We start from the raw sequence: 17275 nt of genomic DNA, 5'->3' as shown, positions 1-17275 counted from the left end.
GTAGGGATGATCATTCTTTGAAACTCAAATGTAAATATTCAAATATTTTGAGAAACTGATTTTTTACTTTCATGAGCTGTAAGCTCGAATCATCAAAATTAAAACAAAAAAACTTTTTAAATGTTTTACTTTACATGTAATGAATCTAAAATATATGAAAGTTTCACTTTTTGAAATAAGTTACAAGAAAGAAATGAACTTTTTCATGATATTCTAATTTTTGGATATGTACCTGTATATACATACATGCACACGTGCACACGCACACACACAGTGCCCTCCAAAAGTATTGGAACAGTAAAGACAAAATTGCTCTGTTGGCTGTGGAGTCAAGACATTTATAGATATGATTAAAATATGAATATGAGACAAAACTACAGAATGTCACATTTTATTATTGGGTGATTCAACATATTTGAATATTTAGAATAATTTTTTTTAAACTCAGAATCTTATAATTACTGAAATATAGTCCCTTACTGTAACAGCTAGCCCCAATCTTCACACTACTATTCTTATATAAAAGGGAAATTAGTTTTGGTTCACCAGCATTGTTTTTGGTGGTTTCTAAAATGTCTGGTTAGAGTGTGCAAATGCATAGTCTTTTTTCATTTTTTTTGTAATATAAAAAAAGAAGGAAAGAAACTCACAATGACAGCATGAAAATACAAGACTGATGCCGTGACTTAACAGTTTAATGTAAATCCAAGACAAAGTGTGATTACATTTCTACACATATACAATATGCATATGTGAGCATACAAATTTCCTTTAATAACTCGATTCACCTTGGAGACCGAAAAATGATCAAAAGTAACAGTGAATAACAAGCTATAACATAGATCACCACGACGCGAGCCCCTTCACACCCTACAGTCAGTAAATAGAACGATTAAAATAACTATATTCTATAACCCCCAGGTTTGTTAAAAATCCTCCATGAATTTACACTGCTATCATTAGTTGTTGAAGCCTAATAAAATTCACTCAGGTTTTTTTTTTCTTTTTTTTTTCTACAACGAAAATTATCAAGAGAAGCACACAACATTTGTAATGATAACACAAGCGCTTAGTAGCAAGTACTCAATTTTAAGGAGTTAAATCATTGTTATTATTGTCATTATTATTATATTCATTTTAACATTCTATAAAGCCAGTAAAATATCCATTCTCATAGCATACTTAATAATATTAGCCTAAGGTACAGGGTACATATAATGCTACGTTAACAGATTGAAATAATGAGACAACACACTTCTTCAAATCCCCAATAAACAAAGCAAAATGATAATTATAATAAAAAAGGACAATAAACAAAGAAGTATACCTGGAAATACTGCAGCACACAATAGCTTTGACAACAACTAATGTGATACACACTACTGAGAAAACCATACAGCAATCGACAAAAATCAGGGGTCGGGGTCGGATGCTTTCTTAGGTCTTGAAACATCGTAGAAAAATATTTAGTTTTTACATCTGACTGTGAATGTTCGCTGCTGTGCAAGTAGAAAATTGTTCACGTCTTCGATGGCTGCACAAAAGGCTACAGTGCATCACAGCTACATAACGGGTTTACTGTGGCGACTCGTGTGGTGAGTGACGTTTCTGCACAAATACGTTCACTGGTGTTTCGTATCTACGTGTGAATACGTTACGCTTTACACGCTCGTAGTAATGTCACTCTGTAATACACACTCCTGACAGAGACTATGCTGTAGATTAAACAACAAAAAAAAAGTTGACCGATGAGTGTTCTTGGGCGTAACGATTACTGTTTTGCTTTTTTTGGTTCTAAAACAACATATAAAGATGGCCGTATTGTCATATTTGGCCTCTTAGCACATTCATACACAAGTTCAATGGTGCATTAACCCCTAATGCTTCCGTTTCAGCCCACACATGAGAGAAAAATCAGACGAACACAAGCAGAACAAAAGGAGCTTTACAGTTGTGGAAGTACTGTGGCCACATCAGTGACAAAAAAATAATAATAATAATCCATTGTGATTTCTGCAAGCTTGGAGTTAATTCATGATCATGTGCTTTACAAGTGTTGATTTGGGTGCCATCCAGGGTTTGAGCGTTTAGGAATGTTTTTCAGTCCTTATAATGGCGGAATCCATCGGTAACGTCGGAAGTTGGATTTTGATTGTAGGTTGTATATTCATGAAGCTAAATGTGTAACAAAACCCCTAAAATCACCAATACAACATGGTATTGGTGAATATACATATACATGTATGTTCCAATATACATGGTTCCTTAAAGCTTCATGCGCAGTTAATAAAGGAGAAGGCAGAATGTTGACATAAGATGAAAAAAAAAAAAAAAGTAAATTGCATTAATGCTTCTTTCTAGCGCATTTTGGTAACTTAAAATGACTGTCTTCATTAATGTATACAGTTCAGACAAACTGAATCTCAAAAAAATATATATATATTTGTAGTCAATACAGCTTTCTATGACTTAAATTAGTTAAAACACATCAAACGGCATAATTTGGATTAAAATGAATTATAATTTGGGTAAAATCAAGGCAGGATCAAGTGAAATTGATTGCTAGAGTATCACAATCCAATATAATCATGATGTGTTGATGAGATATTTTAGTCTGAAATGTTACATTCATTTTGTACTAGTGACCAATTCATAAACTGTAACGACACTGGATTCAATTCACAGGCCATTATGTGAAACACTAATTTATCTATGCGATTCTTACATATGCAGTTAAAACCAAAATAATTAAAAAAGCTGAAATTTAAAGTTGCAATGTCAAATTTATGCATCACTAATGGTACCAAAAAAACTAAAAACAAAACACCCCCCAATTTTCCATTGGCTGGACTTACAGCCACATCGCACACCATTGGTGGATCTAATGCTGCTGTGTGAAAGCAAAGCGATGTTCAGTGTTTATACCCTTATAAGAATTAAACACAGCAGTTTTAATAACTGAAATAAAGCATTAATGTGGGATTGACATTTCTAAAAAAACAAACAAAAAAAAAAAACACAAGGGCCTTATTTCTTACACAAATCCTCTTAGATTAAAAATGGAAGATTTGTCCACATTAACATTGACAAAAGGTATGAGAAAGGTACAAAAACAATGGATTATACTGTGCTAACAGCAACTGCACTAAGTTCATGAGAGTGCATTATTTTTGTCATCTCTGTTTTGCCATCTACAGGCTCTTTTCTGACACCGACCTGATCTAACCTGTATTTTCTTATGTTGTTCATTTTCCAAATGTCAGTGAAACTCACTCTGTCTTCTCCATTACAGCAAGGGACACGTCTGTGACATGCTGAAATTCTTTGGTGGGAAGAACCAAAAGTCCTTAAATGCCAGCGGAGTCCAGATTTGGTCGTTCAGGCTGGTCCCTGTGAGGTGAGAGAGACTGGAGACTACAGATCAGTGCCGTCAGAAACGGCTCCTTCCGGAATGGAATGTTTTATGCGATTAATGTCGAAGGAGCCTTTCTCAACTGTGTGCTTCAATGAGAATCCAACTTAAGCTTAAACAAATATTTGACAACAACAACAAAAAAAATCTATTGGCATCCTAAATCATAACACACAGCTTTATGAATTAATCCGACAAGCTAGCAAACCGAAGGCTTGGGTACAACATAACTGGTGTCAGATCTTGGCCGAGCACATGGACCAAAGTCTGTGCTTCCTACCAGACGAGGGTCCACATATGAATACTAAACATCACAGTTACATATCGACCACCAGAAATCAAGCAAATGATGCTCGACATATAACAAAGAAATTAATAAACATCCACAAGAATTATTGCAACACTCTCTACAAGAACACAATATACCTAGCAAAGTAAAACAATAAAATAGAAACATCTCAAAGTAAAAACTACTTCAAATGCAAGTTCTGTGGCATGACGTGAGGGCAGAATAGGATATATTTCATATCATATATTCCATAAACATGTGCCCATCAGAAGACTAAAATTAAAAAAAATAAAATTAAACACTGTGTCCTAACCAGGCGCGTAATTTTTTTATTAATTAGTTTGTATCAAATTGGAAGTAAACTTTAGATTATTTTATTTGTATTATTTTGCATTCCTTCCGTTCTTAGATAATTAAAATAGTACAATAGCATTTTTATGATGTTATTTTTAGTCTCTTATGTTCATCAAGGATGCACTTATTTAACAAAAAACACAGTAATATTGTGAAATATTATTACAATTTAAAATAACAGTTTTCTACTTGAATATACTTTAAATATAATTTATTCCTCTGATGCAAAGCTGAATTTTCAGCATCATTATTCCAGTCTTCAGTGTCACATGATCCTTCAGAAGTCATTCTAATATGATGCTTTGGTGCTTAAGAAACATTTATTATTATTTCTGCTTAATAATTTTGTGGAAACTGAGATACATTTTTATGCAAGATTCTTAGATGAACAGAACATTAAAAAGAACACCATTTATTCGAAATAGCAATGTCTTTCATTATGATCTCTGTATGTCTTTACTGCCACTTCTGGTCAGTTTAATGTATCTTTGCTAAACAAAAGTATTAATTGAAAAAAAAAAAAAAAAATCGATCTTACCCCAAACTTTTGAAAGGTATTTTATATAAAGTACTATATAAATGTTCCTTGTCTTTTTAATAGCGCTATTGCGGAGCAAATGGTTAGGACACGGTGTAAATGATTGGCTAGCATATCAATGTTAAATAAGCAGCAAAAAAAGACAAGCATTGGCCCAAAGTTTTCTACACTTTTGTTATCTCTGTACTTACTGACACATGTAGCATAAGTGATTCCTACGGTAAGACAAACAATGAAAAAGACAAAGCCAATATTGATTTCCGGTGCATGTATCAGATATCCTCATGCAACCAGGGGCAGTTCAAACCCCGGAGTGTACGTGAGAATAAAAACCCCACAGATCTTCGTAGAACCTTGAACGAGCGCTTAAATCAGAGTATGGTGTGCAGTCGTGCTGCACGGCTTCCTTCGGCATCTACCAACGTGCTCAAAGCCAACATGCTATTCTCATAAAAAATGTGGAATTTGCCCTCTCGCTTTCCCAACAGTTCCCGTCAAAATCCACAAGCACCTCCTACTCCTAACAAGACTCTCCTTCTCGAACCCTCCCAGGTTTCTAAACCAAGTCAAGCCTTCCATAAACAGACAACCTTTTCAAACCTGGTTTGTCTTATTTGATTTTTAGACAAATAGTGCGGCCTGATCTCAAACTGATTGAGCAATAAGATAAACATTTATTCTCCCTTTTATGACATATGTAGCCTAAAATCAGTGATGTTGCATTGATTGCAAGTAATAAAACGGATATATACAGTAAATACGCTATATATAATTATATCCACTATCCAGAACAAAAGTTACTTATCTTTAAATGACGACTTTGGTTCGTTACCCCAGGCAAGTATCTTTATCTTTAAATGTAGAAAATCTCATGCACGCTAAACGAGAAGCATTTAAATAACGTTTAGGGCTAACGCTTACACCTGGAACTAAAAAAAAACAGAAACAGCTTGAATGAAGATGTTCAACCTAGGAGCCAACTCTCTGACTAGCAACTGGTTCTAGAGGGTTTCCAGACAAGTAAACTGTCGTAATATATGTAAGGCACTACGAGGTAACAATGATAAACCTAAGACTGTGGAGGAATATGTTGCACAGATGCACTGAGCGCACACATGCACGCAAACGCACGACCGACTACCGTGTTGAACATGCCTATGTTATTGTAACCACTTTGTGCAATCACATTGAAAGAGGAAAAACAAGAATCTATTGGTATCAGAAAGGTTCTTCATGAAATCAACAGACTGCAGACTGCTACATTCTACAAAGAGGGGCCCAGCTAATGTTCTACGGTATGACAAACGCATTTTCTTTTCTAAATGTGAACACAAACAAAGAAAAGTCTATAAATACACTAGAAAGTTTTGTTGTCCTATTTCCAGAAGATTCCTCCAGGTGTTTTTTGTCGGAGAGCGCGGCGGAATATGCACAATACCGCTCGCCGCGTGTAATTTGGAAACGTTTAAGACAGTTCAAGGCCATCGTTATGTTTTTTTTTTTTTTTGAAGAGCAGCAGATATCCGTATTTCACCTTGTCCAAAAAAATTCTCCTAGGAATTTAAAACATCCACATCGTGACCTCGGCTCAACAGTCGGTGAATTAATTCAAGAAAGGAAAAAGCAAATAAAATCTCCCATGAATTAAACTCTGTCTCTCCCAAACGGCCTGTTGATGAGACCTTGTTGTAAAAGAAACTATGAAAGCAAAATCTCCTTCTTCTGTTTTAAAAGAAACAAAACCTCCAGATCACGAAATAAAAAGTTAACTGGCCCTTTTGAGAAGGCGAACTCTTCTAAAAAAAAAGAAAAACTCCTCAGTACCCTTCTGTTCCCTCTGAGAGTACACTTCCTCTATCCATCGGCGTCTTCATTGTCTTCAAGTTTAAGCATGAAAGGAACAAGGGGATGGGGTTAAGGGTCGATAGGCTTCAGCATGTCTCTCTGTCTCTAGGTGGGATAAGGGTAGAAATGGTAAGCAGCGATTGGCTGGGCTCCAGTGTTTCAGCTTTAGAGGTAAGGGTACTGGTTCATCTTGGCGGGGCTCAGCGGGTATCCAGTGTAGACAGTGGAGGCAGGAGAAGCACTGATGTAGGTCTGGTGCGCGAATTGGGCCTGGTACTGGCTGTGGTGCAGGGTGGGCGAGGGCAGCACGCGGTGGCCCATGCTAACAGGCACCTGGTGGACGATGCCTGGCGGGTAGCTAGCGTGCTGGACTGCGTGACGGGCCGAACCCTGCGATGCGACCAGGTGGGCCACCGTGCCGGTGGAGCCCAGGGCCGTGGGGGCAGTGTAGGCGTAGAGGTGTGGCTGCCCTGGCAGATGAGGAGCAGCCAAGTGGGGATGAACGTTAGCTGTGTGGGTGGGGCTGTTGTGGAAGGAATACTGAGCCTGGGTGGCCATAGTGGGGGTGATGTAGGCCTGCTGCCGCCGGTGACCTCCGTTGCGCTCAACTGCCATGTGCTGCTGGACCTAAATGACGGGATTTCACCATATTACTTTTGTGGATAAATAAATGAACTAAGAACCAGGTTTGAAATGCTTGACTGAAATACCTGGCTGAGATTTAGAGGCTGCTGCTGAAAGGGGTGTGGCCCTGTGCGATGCTGCCGGTATGACATGCCTCCAACCATGCCTCCCGAAGAGTGGTTGTTGCCAGACAAGCCCCCATTGGAGGTTTTGAACTTGTAGGTGGAGTTCTGGTGGTTCACCGTGTCTGTTGGAATTGATAAAATAAGTAAAAAAAAACAATTTAAATAATCTTGGGAATATTTTAGTGGGATGAATGGATGGATGGATAGATAAAAGTTTGTTGAAAATATTGATTATATTGTGCTAATTAAATAAAATGGAAAACATCAAAATAAATTTGGAAATAATTTTGGGAATATTGTTTATTTTGGGTTGGATGAATGTATGGATAAATAATAAAAAAAAAAAATAAATAAAAAAAAAAATTATATATATATATATATATATATATATATATATATATATATATATTAATTCATACATTTATAAACATTAAAAAACTGTTGAAAATATTGATCATATTGTCTTAAAAAATTAAATTGCAAAAATAAAAATAAATTTGCAAATATTGCTGTACTAAATAAAAAATAAAATAATTAGGATAAACAATTTATATTGTGTAAAATAAATAAATAATGTGTTAAATAAACCTGGAAAATAAAATTTATTTTATTCAAATAAAATAAATGCATTTGGAAAATTTTTTGAAAATATTGGAAAAATAATTTTAAGACAATATAATTAATATTTTCAACAAATTTTCCAAATGTATTTATTATATGACAAGAAAGAGATCACAGAGTGAAAAAACAGACATGAAATTAGTTAAATAGCACAGCTATGTGTAAAATTGTTTGCCTATCAATATAGTTTAGCAGGCGTTATACAAACTCTAGTTAACCTATAGTATACTGTGATTGACCAATTAGAATCAATTAGTATTCCAGAAATCTGCATAATAATGTTTAAAACAGTCTGTTGATCACACTTAAGCTTGCATTGTCATAAAATATCTTCTGACAATTTTTTACAGATCGGACTTGTTTGAATTACTTCTCTAAGCTGTTTTTATTGCCCATAGATTTTGAAATGCCACATAAATCTACTAACTAAATCTACGCTGCATATCAGAGGCTGTCAGTGAATTGTCACTTTAAATTGATGCTTGATTCAGGCTCTGCCAGGTGTCCCTTTTTCTCTGTCAGCTTATCAGCCCTTCCCCTGTCTCACCAGGCAGGAGTCTGTCACACTCTCCCAGATTCTCACTGATCTGGCTCTTCAGTGGAGGGATGATGATGGTGCGGGGGTTCCCGTTGCTGTAGTTGTCCAGGACAGCGCCTTTGGAGTCGTAGCCATTGGCGTTGGGGCCATTAGGCCGGGACTTCACAGCGTACGGGCTGGTATTGCTGGAGTCAGAGTCAGGGGAGTCATGGACCGTCACACAGCTGATGACATTCTTCCTCTGTTTGGATGACGTGCTGTTGAGAAGGCAAAAGAGGAAGGTTAGAAAGGTGATTCATGTCAGTGCCAATAGCCTTGTGGGCAGTGTTGCGCTACGGTCGACCCGAGTTCGAATCCCGGCTTGAGGACCTTTCCTGATCCCACCCCCTATCTCTCTCCCAATTCGCTTCCTGTCAGCTCTGATCTGTCCTATCATAATAAAGGCAAAAATTTCAAAAATAAATCTTTAAAAAAAGAAAGGTGATTCATCAGAAATAAAAACTATATAATGCACTGAAAATAATTTTTTTTGAAATTTATGGTATAAAACGGCAGCTGTGGTTGCCAGAATTTTACAGTAAATAATGTACATAACTTATAAGAAAAAACTTAACAGGGAATTAAAATTTAACAGCATTTTACATGAAACGTCCAGAGGTGTAAAGCATTGTAACTGAGTAATTGTAACTAATTACTGTACTTGAGTATCTTTTCAGATACTTTGTAGTTGTACTGAGTATCAAAGATACTAGCAACTTTTACTCTCTACTTCACTACATTTTTGAATGAGTATCTGTACTCTTTACTCCACTACATTTGAAATGAGTGTTGCAGTTACACATAACATTTTGCATGGCACCTAGCTTTTCTGCAGCAGTTTATTTCTGCTACAAAAGATGTGATATTGCCAACTACAGAGCACTGAAAGGACTATATCTTGTGTGGTTTGCTCTTACTCACCCAAACTTGTCAACAAGTCTACTTTACATGAATGCGAGCGCCTTAGCAAGTAGTTGGGAATCACAGGTGTTTTATATATAAGGACATAACTGCAGCTGGCAATGAGGCCAAAACCAGCACATCCAGTGCCTCCTGTATATATATATAACCCTAGTGTTTCTTTAGTTTAGTTTGTGACCTTGTTTCTGTGAGCTGCAGACACAGACAACCAAGTGTGAATACATATGGATGTTTATTAAACTACACTACAGGGGAACATGTAACATTGAACTAAACACAAACATACACACATTAAACACAGATGCCAACGGAAGGAAGGCATGAGAGAGAGAGAGAGAGAGAGAGAGAGAGAGAGAGAGAGAGAGAGAGCGCTCGCGCGCAAGAGAGAGCATGATGGCAGGATTTGCACATCAGCTAAACACAACCTGTTAGAACCATCAAAGAATTACATCACCTTAATCAAAAGGGGTCGATGCCTAGAAGCGTATCTAAGTAGTTAACTAAATATGGCCCCTCTTACATCTAAATATGGTTACTTGCATATTGGTTTTGTTGGCGCTGAGTAAAGTGTCCTGGTGCATGTATAATGCATAGATTCTTGATGAATTCCTTTAGGAGTGAAAGCTTCGTCATTCCAGCCACGGTTTGATTGGTCCAAAGTTAAATCGCCAAAGTTACTAAACTCAAAACTACCAGAAGCTCGGACTCCCCCCGAAAGGGGAGTCACAAGGTTTCCACGGTGATGTGTGTCTCTAGGGCACCGAAGGTAAAGAGAAGAACGCTCCTTTTGGGTGTGGGAGAAGTTTTATCTGACCCTGTTACACCCATTCTTGGTCAGTCTGACCAATAACAAGGCACATAGTTTCAGCGGGAAAGTGTTTCTTTGTCTCACTTGACACCTCATTTGCATGTTTTATGACTGTTCTGCTCAATCGGTGTAATTCTTCCCACAGTACCGTAAGAATAGTATGATGCATTTCATGAGGTCACAGTGTACATCATTGTTTGAGAAATAAAGAGCAGATCATTTTGATATCAAGAAAGAGACATCTAAAACATATTAAACCAGAGATACATTCATACACCTGAATATGAGTGTTTAGAGCTTACTAATACAAATAACGAGTGGTTACTAGGCTAATATAATAAGAAAACATACAAACAACACATGCCTATACCAGATACCTTTGTAACTGATTAATTATGGTCTAAATAAAGGAAATGTCTCTATGAGGTCATTTAGTTCTTTGGAATGTGTTTGAAGTCCGATGGAGAGAACAGATAGTCAATTCTGTCTAGCATCTTTTTGACAGTGGGGGACAACCACTGGCAATTTAGCACCCATATAAAGGTAGAATGTGTGGCCAGGTTGTGAATTATATGCAAATGTCAAAAGGCTAAAAGGGTCTCTTAAGACATGAAGTCCCAATGACCATCAAGGATCATAAGCAGATGCTACAGAGCATAGGTTTGGTCTTGGCGGACTAGATCTGCTATGCTGCTGCGGAGCAAGTAGACTTGCTTTGCTAAATGCACAGATCATAAATTAAAAGGAACATGCTGCTGCTGCTGCTAGAGAGAGAGGAAGATCCCCCCGTAGCAGATCTAGGCAGGTGGTGGGCTAGCAAGAGGATATGCATTGCGCGCAGACGTGGCAAGCATAGAATGCGTCCGGTTTATGAAGGTACACGGTAATGATTAAGTAAACTATTTGAATGAACCAATTAGGACGCCGATAGAGTTTCATGGCTGAACTACTCATATACTCTAAGACTTTTACTCAAGTTGTTTTTGAATTGGTGACTTGTAACTTGTAGTGGAGTAACTTTCACTGTAAGGTATCTGTACTTTTACTCAAGTATAGTTTTCAGGTACTCTTTACACCTCTGGAAACGTCCCATTAGATTTATTACAGTTATTGACTGTATACAGTAAGGGAATGTACCATTAACCAATACACAAGTTTTTACTGCTGTCTTATATAGTTAAAATTATGAATTTTTTTATATGTATAATAATAATATTTACAATGTCAAATTTTTTTACATAAAACCTTCAACTCCCAAGCCCACCAAAGGCATTATCCGGTATTTTCCCTGAGCTGAATAGGCATTTAAAAACTCAATAAATGTCCCTGGTCTCATTGCGCATGATTCATCAGTTATTCCACAGAAAACAAATTGTTTTTATAATATTTCATCAAAATGTAATAACTTTCTCCGTTTCAGAAATGATTTTGACATAACCAAGCCCACACAGACAGGCAAATATTAAGCAATATCCTAACATAAACACAATCCAATCAAATCCTGATGGATAAATTCAAGTCCTGTCCTACATTATTTCCCACTTTCACTCCAGAAATATGTCACATTACAGAACTGTGCACTAAAATCGCTCGTCCCATTTTTCTGACCTGGTGTTACTGGGCTGTTTAAGGTCATCCTCCTCATCCGTGTCGCTGCTGATGGTGATGATGCTGACAGCCGGGCTGGGGGTGTCTGCGATGACGATGGTTTGGCGCAGTGGCTTGTGTTGACCGTGGTAGTCTCGAGTGGTGCTACATGCCTGCTCGCCTCCCCATGCCCCTCCTCCACCACCTCCACAGTTCTGTGATGGGCCGCAGGTTGAGGACGGACCGTTCTGAACTACGGCGCACCGAGGAGGGGTGTTCTCCTTCACTCGTTTGGAGCGTTGAGGTGACGTCACCGGATGGGTGGAGGACACGTCGTACACTGACACGTTCCTAAGAAAGAATGAGGTTCTTTTGGAAAGTTTTTTAGACATGAAATCATATTTTTTTAAATCATATTTACCATATTATACCATGACATTTATTGATAACATATGAATATTACCACCTGATGGCATTACTTTACCATGTAAAACCATAGTTTGTTCATTTTTTTTAAGTAAGGGTTGTGTGACCTGTTGTTCATCTGGTGCTGCTTGTTCTTTTTGGAGGAGGAGCTGTTGTTGTTTGATGGCTGTCTCATGACATGAGCCACACCCACATTGAGAGGCTGCTGAGATGGCAGGGCGACGTGACCTGCCAGTAAGGCTGGCTGTTGCATAATGGGATTGTAATGGCTGCCATGGGGATGTGAATTCCTGAATCAAAACAAGAATAATTAAAGCATGCCCTTTAAATACTTCTTACATTACCGTTCAAAAGTCTGGAAAATATTTTTTTTTAATGTTTTTGAAATAAGTATCTTATGCTCATCAAGGCTGCTGTTATAAAGTTTGATCAGAAATACAGTAAAACAGTCAAATTATGAAATGTTTAAAATAACTTTTCTATTATAATATATTTTTAAAATGTAACTTATTCTTGTTTATATTCAGCATCATTACTCGAGTCTTCAGTGTCACATGATCCTACAAAAATCGCTCTAATATGCTAATATTTGGTGCTCAAGAACAGCATTTCATATATTTGAAATGGAAACCTTTCATAACAACATAAATGTCTTTACTTTCACTTTTGATTAATTTAATGCATCCTTGCTCAATTAAAGTATTAATTTATTTAAAAATATCTTACTGATGCCAAACTTGACCAGCAGTGTATTTAAATTCATCTGACAAGAAAATACACATAGATATATGAAAAAAATGTTATGGAATGAGACAATATACATTTACGGACAGTTCAAAACTTCACTTCTATGATATTTTGCTTCTCATGTCAATACTTCTCATATTGTACCTTGTTATAAGGATGTTAAAATAATTTACGGTCAACTTTACATTAATTATAAGTAGGATTTTTACAGTGTACAAAGCTCTGTTGCTACAGATAAAACCAATTCAAGTAACTTAATGTCAGAGGCAATGGTCACCAACTTTTTTTTTCCAAGATATTTTGACATACCACAGCACTACTTGTCAGAATTAAATATATCCTCTAGGAACAAAACCTAAATAGCATTTAGATGTACTATCTTCAATAATCTTCTAAAATTTGTCTCTAAATGAAGAATAAATGCAATGCAACATTTGGCCTGAGGGGGCAGCAGTGACTGCAGCAGAGGAGCAGAGACAGCATTAGATCTCAGAGGAGAAATCCCTCTCTGCAGCAAAAGTGCGACACTTTTCCAACCGGACTGGCTCAGGACTACCAAGCCCTCTGGGCTGATCTTAAGGCATTGATGTGATGATCTGCAGATATCAGCACACGTTCATCTGTAATACGTTCACCTCATGCAGGACAGCACGACCTGACTCCAAAACTCACTGTGGCATTACAAGAATTCTAAACCAATCCAGAATATAATGAGTATCAGATTTAAAATATTCTGTTCCTTCATTGCAAATGAATAATTCAAATGCATGTTGGCTTTGTAGGTGCATTTGCAGATTAAGCAACCTAGATAATTCAATCTGCTTAGTTCATAATCTAGGAGATTATTAAAACCGAGTGCTGCGGTACCAAACTGCCGTGAAATATATGGATCACCAGTCATGGTATCTTAAAATAGATCGGTTGAGTTCCACATGACCCGTTTATAATTAGCATGGTATAAGTATATTTCGTGAGGATATAATTGATTTTAAAATGCTACTAGAGTCCCTATTAAACATGATGAAATTATACCAGATCTGCCTGGCTAACTAAAACAAACTAAAGATGAAAGCTTCTGTGGCATCAACATCTAAATGGAATGGAGTGAGAAAGTCAGTTCCAGAAGTAAAAATCTCATTCATTTTCTCCATAGGGGAACTGATTTTGAGCGACAACTTATAAACCTTTAAAGGAAGACCTACTGTGAGCTAAGAGGTTGTTATTTGAAGGTAAATGCTTTTGTTGAAGCCATCAGCCTACATTATTTCGATTTAATTTTGAAATATGTTCAACAGCAGAAAAATTACATTATCCATAATTCTACAGAGAAATCTCCACCAATCAAATAATCGCAACAAAGCAAATGTTGCCCAAAAGAACATTTTAGAACCCACTCACTCCCATAAAGCATTGTAGTGTTGTACCTTTTTTGCTTCAAATCAAAGTTTATAATATTGTGATTCACCTCATATCTGGTTGGTTTAGTTCATAGCATATAACTCCTGAACAAAGAACTTTTTATAAATCCCTATGTGAAAAAAAGAATGGGAAAAATACTTCTGGAACCAGGGCTGCTGAAAAATTGGAAGGGCATTGTTGCAATCTATTGCAAAAACAATAATGGTTTCTCAAGCACTCCCCATGTGCCAATGGCCAGACGAAATGATTGTCTTGCCCTCAAACTCACATTGGTTGAGACAAATGCCCATGGGCCAGGATGTAGAAAAAAAGCAATGTTTGGAAAGCACCACAAAGCCACAGTATTAACACTTTACTGGGAAATCAACCCACACAACAAGAAAAAAAATAAAAATTGCGAAAATTGTACCTTTATGGGTACAACAGCTTCTCACCGGAGCAGTACCCTTAAAGGGACAACTTTGTATCTTATCTACATCTTAAAATGGGCATATTAGTACCTTAGAGTAGTAAGTACCCATAAAGTAATGTTTTATGAGAATGTCCAAATGTTTAACTTGCAATAGTTTTGAGCATATTAAAGGGATAGTCCAACAAGGTTTTCCCAAACCTGTGTGCATTCTGTGGAACACAAAAGAAGATATTTTGAAGAATGTTGGTAACCAAACAGTTTTGGGCCCCCTTTGGGACCAATATTCTTCAAAATATCTTGTTCAACAGAATGCATACAGGTTTGGAGCGACATGAAAGTGAGTAAATATGACAGAATTTTCATTTCTGTGTGAACTATCCCTTTAGGTTAGAACAGAAAAAAGCATATTGACATAAAAAAAATGAACACTAATGGCCAAAGAATAAATGGGCTGCCCTATGTACTGTAGCAAACACAATAGTTCTCTTTAGCAGTGAGCGGTTTCTCACCTCCAGTTGGCCAGAGGCTGCGAGCTGGTCATGGAGTCGGGGATGACGGTGGCATGTTGAACGGAGGTGTGTGTGAGCTGCTGCCACGCCGGCGGAAGGAGAATCTGTTGAGTACCAGACGGCCAGGCCTGCTGTAGAGTAAGGATGGAGGGTAAACACAGGGTTAGCATATAGAGGTCAGGAACATCTCCAGCAGAAGTTCGAACATCTACAGATAGTGGAGCTCATGTGATCCTCGTGTGAGTAGGATATGAACGGCAATAGCAAACAATAGCACAAGGACTCAGTGACCTCTTGCTATTTAACTGGTGTCAGTGTGAAGACCCCGTAACCTGGCACATGAAATTGCAGGGCTGCGGCGCAGCTAGACAGGCTAGGGTACTGCATCCACAGATTTAGAGAGAGGAGAAAAAAGGATACGGCTATTTAGAGAAATGACCGCTAGTAAGTGCTAAACTGTGCCAAACAACCACCAAAGGCGTCATTTAGTTATTTAAGACACAGTAGTGTCACCGTTCGGGCCTAGATTCAAGAGACATCATTTAATGAAATTGTTCTAACAAAACATGAACAGAAGAGATACATTATAAACAATTTTAGAACCCATACATCTTCTAAGCTAATTATTCTCTTGGTCTGCAAATGAAGATGTAAGCAGGACGGCTATGAAGCAGCAAATTATGGACAGCATAAAAGATCTCCCTCTAGAATAACAAAAAGTTTGTGCCACTTTCGTTGGAACTTCATTCATTTCCCTCCCTCGATTCCTTGGCACCGGTATCTAGATGATGGCCTCAGATGGGGCCCTGCATACTGCGTACGGCCTTGGTTCCTGCCTATAAAAAAGATAAGACCCTGCCGTAATAAATAGATGTGGCATCTCCCAGGCAGTGCACTGATGTGTTAGACATTTTCCAAATCAGCTCCGACTTTAATTAAATTCAGGGGCCCCATTCAGAGGCTTTGTGAGGAGCTGCTTTGTATGGTGGGTGAGGAGTGCGGGGAGTGCCAGGCATAATTTGCCCAGAGATGTGAGCTTGAAGAAGAGTGTCTGCAGCTCTAATAGTTTAATGCAGCTTTATTGATTAGCAGTTTAATGTACAACTAATAAATTGTTTCTTTAATACCCTTTGCACATCTATTTACCAGTCCATCGGCATGGGCCACAGCACTCGCACATAAAGGGAGGGTGACAGGGAAGAATGAAAAAATGCTTTTACGATGTTTGAAAGGCTGTGATAACACATTTAGCATTGTAAGAGAAGTGAATCTAGGCATTTTTCTGAATTCCAGCTATTTAAGGTCAACTTTTTGGAGTGCACAGGACTGATCCTGTCACTTCTTTGTTTTGTGTTTTATAAATTTTATTATAAAATAGTTTTATTTTTATTAAAATTTTCTTCATTTTTAAATTTTTATATAACTAATTATTTGATAATTTTATACAATATAATTATTAATTATTTTATTACCTCAAAGTAGAATGAATTATGAATGAATTAAAACTGTATAGTCGACAGGAGAAACTGGAACTGGAATGTTTTATATTTGACACTTCCTTTAACTTCAGCAAAATAAAATAAAATATTAAATAAAATAAGAAATCTTTAAAACTGAATTAAGAAAACTGTTTTTGACACATTTTAGCATAAAGAAATCCTAAACATTCAGCAGAAAGAAAGAAAGAAAGAAAGAAAGAAAGAAAGCTTTTTTAAGTTACTTTTTATTTCAGCTTAATAAAATAAATCTATAAACTTACCTAAGAAAACACTGTCAGCATAAAGAAAGAAAGAATGAAAGAAAAAGAACACTTGCACTATCATTTAGCACCTCGTTTAATTTTGCCTGTTGCACAAGGCCTAAAAGTGCATACTTTGAGTATGTCTCAACACCTCTACATGCTTTTTCCGCCCATGACAACAGTGACACGAATAATTTCTTTAGAACTATGTCCCCAAAGCCCTTTGCCTACAGTCCTGACACTTTGCATCCTCCTTTCTCACTCTGGGTTAGGTTGTGTAATTGTACCGTCTGGCCTGAAACGCTAACCCAGATAAGAGT

General features: G+C 37.2%; 1 protein-coding gene across 4 annotated transcripts in view; it reads right to left on the bottom strand.

The window, feature by feature from the left end:
- Nucleotides 1-6100: 6100 nt before the first annotated feature.
- Nucleotides 6101-17275, bottom strand: part of LOC306888041 (homeodomain-interacting protein kinase 2-like) — a 113360-nt gene continuing 102185 nt past the window's right edge. For 3 of the 4 annotated variants that reach the window (XM_079446138.1, XM_079446140.1, XM_079446139.1), the window contains exons 10-15: nt 15215-15345; nt 12235-12417; nt 11723-12052; nt 8356-8603; nt 7149-7309; nt 6101-7065 (exon numbers count right to left, since the gene is read on the bottom strand). In XM_079446138.1, the coding sequence (XP_079302264.1) occupies nt 6604-7065; nt 7149-7309; nt 8356-8603; nt 11723-12052; nt 12235-12417; nt 15215-15345 (1515 nt within the window). In that variant the 3' untranslated portion in view covers nt 6101-6603. Of the gene's footprint in view, nt 7092-7148; nt 7310-8355; nt 8604-11722; nt 12053-12234; nt 12418-15214; nt 15346-17275 lie in introns of all 4 variants that reach the window. The other variant, XM_079446141.1, reaches the window with a different exon arrangement.

Source organism: Barbus barbus (assembly GCF_936440315.1).
Source record: "Barbus barbus genome assembly, chromosome: 22".
Classification (NCBI taxonomy): Eukaryota; Metazoa; Chordata; class Actinopteri; order Cypriniformes; family Cyprinidae; genus Barbus; species Barbus barbus.
Note: the sequence above shows the minus strand (reverse complement) of the source record. Positions and strands in the feature narration are given on the sequence as shown.